A 4,317-nucleotide genomic window follows, 5' to 3' on the forward strand; every position below is an offset into this window, starting at 1 on the left:
GTTCCATTCCCCTATGGATCTAGGTGTATTTATGCATGCACATATAGTCAATCCTCAGCTCTCTTGGGTAAAGTTCCTAGAAAATGATGTGAAAGTGAAAAACATGAATGTTGATACATTGAACCTATGGGAAATAGGGAATTAGGTTTTTGCAACCACCAAAAACTGTACCTTTCACTAGAAATCACTGAAAATGAACTTTTCTACATACAATTCCTTCCTTCCTTCCTTCCTTCCTTCCTTCCTTCCTTCCTTCCTTCCTTCCTTCCTTCCTTCCTTCCTTCCTTCCTTCCTTCCTTCCTTCCTTCCTTTCCTTCTTTTTCTCTTTCTTTGGGATATAAGCCTAGTAGCGGTATTCCTGGATCAAAGGTTATACATGATTTTATAGCCATTTGGGCATAGTTCCAAATTGTTCTCCAGAATAGTTGGATCAACTCTCTACTCCACCAACAATGCTTTAGTGTCCTAATTTCTGACATCCCCTCCAACATTTATTATTTTCCTTTTCTGTCATATCAACCAATCTTATAGGCATGAGGTAGTACCTCAGAGTTTTACTTTGCATTTCTCTAATCAGTAGTGATTTAGAGCATTTTTATATGACTATAGATAGATTTGATTTCTTCTTCTGAAAGCTGCCTATTCATATTCTTTGACCATTTATCAATTGCGGAATGACTCAGATTCTTATAAATTTGACTCAGTTCTCTATATATTTGAGAAATGAAGGATTTATCAGAGAAATGGCTGTAAATTTTTCTTACAATTTTGATTACTGTCTATTTTCCTCAGTTGTATTTCCCCTATCCTTCTCTCTCTCTCTCTCTCTCTCTCTCTCTCTCTCTCTCTCTCTCTCTCTCTCTCTCTCTCTCTCTCCCCTTTCACCTTGTCCCTCCTCAAAAGTGTTTTGCTTCTGACCACCATCGCCCCCAATCTGCTCTCCTTTCTATAAGCACCCCTTTTCTTTTATCCCCTGCCTCTCCTCCTTCCCTGTAAGGTAAGATGGATTTCTATACTCAACTGAATGTGTATGTTCTTCTCTCTTTGAACCAATTCTGATGAGAGTAAGGGTCAAGCATTGTCTGCCACACATCCACTCCCTGCTTTCCCCCTCTACTGTAAAAACACTTCTTTGCACGCCTCTTTTATGTGAGAAAAATGTCCCCATTCTTCTTCTCCCTTCCCCCTTCTCTCAGTGCATCTCTCTTTCTTACCCTTTCATTTTTTTGGAGATAATTCCAACATAATTAACTCATACCTTTGCCATCTGTCTATAAAAACTCCTCTTAACTGCCCTAATAATAATAAAGTTCTTAGGAATTACATGTACTATTTTCCCATATAGGAATGTAAACAGTTTAACTTTATTGAGACCCTTATGATTACTCCTTCATGTTTACCTTTATTGCCTTTATTGAGTCTTCTGTTAGAATGTCAAATTTTCTATTCAGCTTTGGTCTTTTCATCAGGAATGCTTGAATGTCTTCTATTTCATTGAGTATCCATTACTCCCCCTGAAGGATTATACTCACTTTTGCTGGGTAGGTAATTCTTGGTTGCAATACAAGCTCCTTAGCCTTCCAGAATATCATATTCCAAGCCTTTTGCTCCTTTAATGTGGAAGCTACTAAGTCTTGTGTGATACTACCTGTGGCTCCACAATATTTGAATTGTTTCTTTCTGGTTTCTTTAAGTACTCTCCTTGACCTGTGAGCACTGAAATTTGGCTATCATATTTCTAGAAATTTTCATTTGGGGATCTCTTTTAGGAGGTGATTGGTACATTTTTTCAATTTCTATTTTACCCTCTGGTTCTAGCATATCAAGGAATTTTTTTGACAATTTCTTGAAATATGACATCTAGGCTTTTTAAAAAATGATGTTTTTCAAGTAGTCCAATAAATCTGAAAATATCTCACCTGGACTTACTTTCCAGGTCAACTGGGTTGTAATGAGGTAGTTCATATTTTCTTCTATGTTTTTCTTCTTTTGAGTTTGTCTTTATTGTTTCTTGATGTCTCATGGAGTCATTAGCTTCCACTTACCCACTTCTAATTTTTAAGAAATTATTTTCTTCACTGAGCTTTTGTACCTCTTTTTCCATTTGGCCAATTAAACTTTTTAAGGAGTTCTTTTCTTTGGTAAATTTTTGTATATCTTTTTCCATTTGTCCAATTCTGCTTTTTAAATCTTCTTTTCAATGAATTTTTGTGCCTCTTTTACCATTTGGCCTACTTTGTTTTTCAAGTTGTTATTTTCCTCATTATTTTTGTGTCAGCTTTATCTAGCTGTTGACTCCTATTTTCATAATTTTCTTGCATCACTCTCATTTTCCCCCATTTTTCATCTCCCTCTATGATTTAAATTTTTTTTTTGCTAGGCAATGAGGGTTAAGTGACTTTCCCAGGGTCACGCAGGTAGTAAGTGTCAAGTGGCTGAGGCCAGATTTGAACTCAGGTCCTCCTGAATCCAGGGCCAGTGCTTTATCCACTGCACCACCTAGCTGCCCTCTACCTCTCTAATTTTTAAAATCCTTTGGGAGCTTTTTTCAGGAATTCTTTTTGGGCCTGAGACCAATTCTCATTTTTCTTCAAGTCTTTGAATGTAGCTTTTAAAAATTTTCTTATCTTCTAAGGTTTTGTTTTTGTTTTTGGAAGAAATTGGGGTTAAGTGACTCCCCTAAGGTCACACAACTAGTAAGTGTCAGAAGCTGGATTTGAACTCAGGACTCCAGGGCTGATGCTCTATCGACTGCATCACCTAGCTACCCCTAAGTTTGTGTTTTAATCTTCCCTGTCAATACAGTAACTGTTTATGGTGGGGGTACTTTTCTTTTGTTGTTGTTTGTTCATTTTTTCTAGATTATTTCTTGACTTTTAACTTTATTTTAAAGTTGGACTCTAGATACAAAATGAAAAGTACATTTTTGGATGCAGCCAACCAGAGAACTTACTTTGCCTGACCATGCATATTTGTTACAAAGATTTTGCTACCAAGGCTTCCTTAGCTGCATGACTTTAGGCAAATTATATAACCTTTCTTATCCAAGGAAATAAGAGGATTAGACTAGATCTATGATTCCATGGTTATGCCAGGCTGCTTTTTGATTTTCCTAAAAGTTCTGGTCAAATACAGAATTATTTCCCAAGTCATTTATGTTCTTATGTTTTTGAACATTAGGTTATTGAGTATATTTTATCTGATTTTTCCTTATTCAGTTTGTTTCACTGATTTGTTTTTCTATTTTTAAACAGTACCCCAAATTTTAATATTACTTTATCATATACCTTGAGTTCTGGAAATGCTATTCCCTCTTTATCCCTACTTTCCCCCATCATTTCCCTTGAGATTCTAGACCTTTTATTCCTTTGAATGAATTTTGTATTACTTTGCATAGCTCTATAAAATGTACTTTTGTTAGTATGACTGATACAGCACTTAAGTAGGGCTCTGTACTGACAAAGGGAACACTTATCCTTAAAACACTAAAATAAATATAGCCAATGCAATAGTTAATTCTTTGACTTGAAATGTTAACTATTTTCTTGTATTTTTCTGTCATTCCCAGTGATTTGAAGAAGAGGTATAATATCACAGCCATACCTAAGCTGGTGGTGGTGAAACAAACTGGAGAGGTCATCACTGACAAAGGACGGAAACAAATTAGAGAACAAGGACTCTCCTGCTTCCAAAACTGGTTGGAAGGAGCTGACATCTTTCAGAATTTTTCTTACTGAGTTTGGAAATAATGGCATACAAGGCAGTGGGCAACCTTAGGGTGCAGTCATCATACAATTTTCATAGTTCTGAAGATTATTCTTATCATACTGACGGCAAAAGTAAAGGGCAAAAACATTAATGTCCCATTGTCAATTAGTATTTATTTTATTATACTTCATGAGAGAGGCGCTAAGAAAGAACGTTAAATAAATGTTTCTCAGGAAAAATATCTTCTTTATTCTGATTATGTAGGCTCATTTATTACTTTTGCTATTTTCAGGGTAATCCTGTTAATGATACTAAGAGCCTAATGAATCACTCCTGAGTGATAACTGGCTGGACAGGCCAGTATGTTAGTTTTTTGAAAATCTATGCAAAAATTCACATGTGTAGATCTGTTCAGGTAAAGTAATATATTTCTTCATATAAGAGATTTCTTCTGATTAATCTATTTTAATGATACAAATTGACAGCTATATTAATAAAGTTTATAGTCTTTGCTTTAATAAACAAACCTATTTCTGTATTATATGTTTCTAATTATATCTTTTATAATTTCAAACAAATTACATCAGAGAGTAAATGAATAAATGAATC

The 4,317-nt window shown here is 35.1% G+C and overlaps 1 protein-coding gene across 1 annotated transcript in view; it reads left to right on the forward strand.

Annotated features, from left to right (window-relative positions):
• The window catches only part of NXNL2 (nucleoredoxin like 2), a 20,737-nt gene extending 16,644 nt beyond the window's left edge, over window positions 1-4,093 (forward strand). The window contains 1 exon segment of the mRNA XM_043976192.1: window positions 3,569-4,093. Within this exon segment, the coding sequence (XP_043832127.1) occupies window positions 3,569-3,737 (169 nt within the window). The 3' untranslated portion in view covers window positions 3,738-4,093.
• The last annotated feature ends 224 nt before the right edge of the window (window positions 4,094-4,317 follow it).

The sequence above is a fragment of the Dromiciops gliroides genome, chromosome 1 (assembly GCF_019393635.1).
Source record: "Dromiciops gliroides isolate mDroGli1 chromosome 1, mDroGli1.pri, whole genome shotgun sequence".
NCBI classification, from domain to species: Eukaryota; Metazoa; Chordata; class Mammalia; order Microbiotheria; family Microbiotheriidae; genus Dromiciops; species Dromiciops gliroides.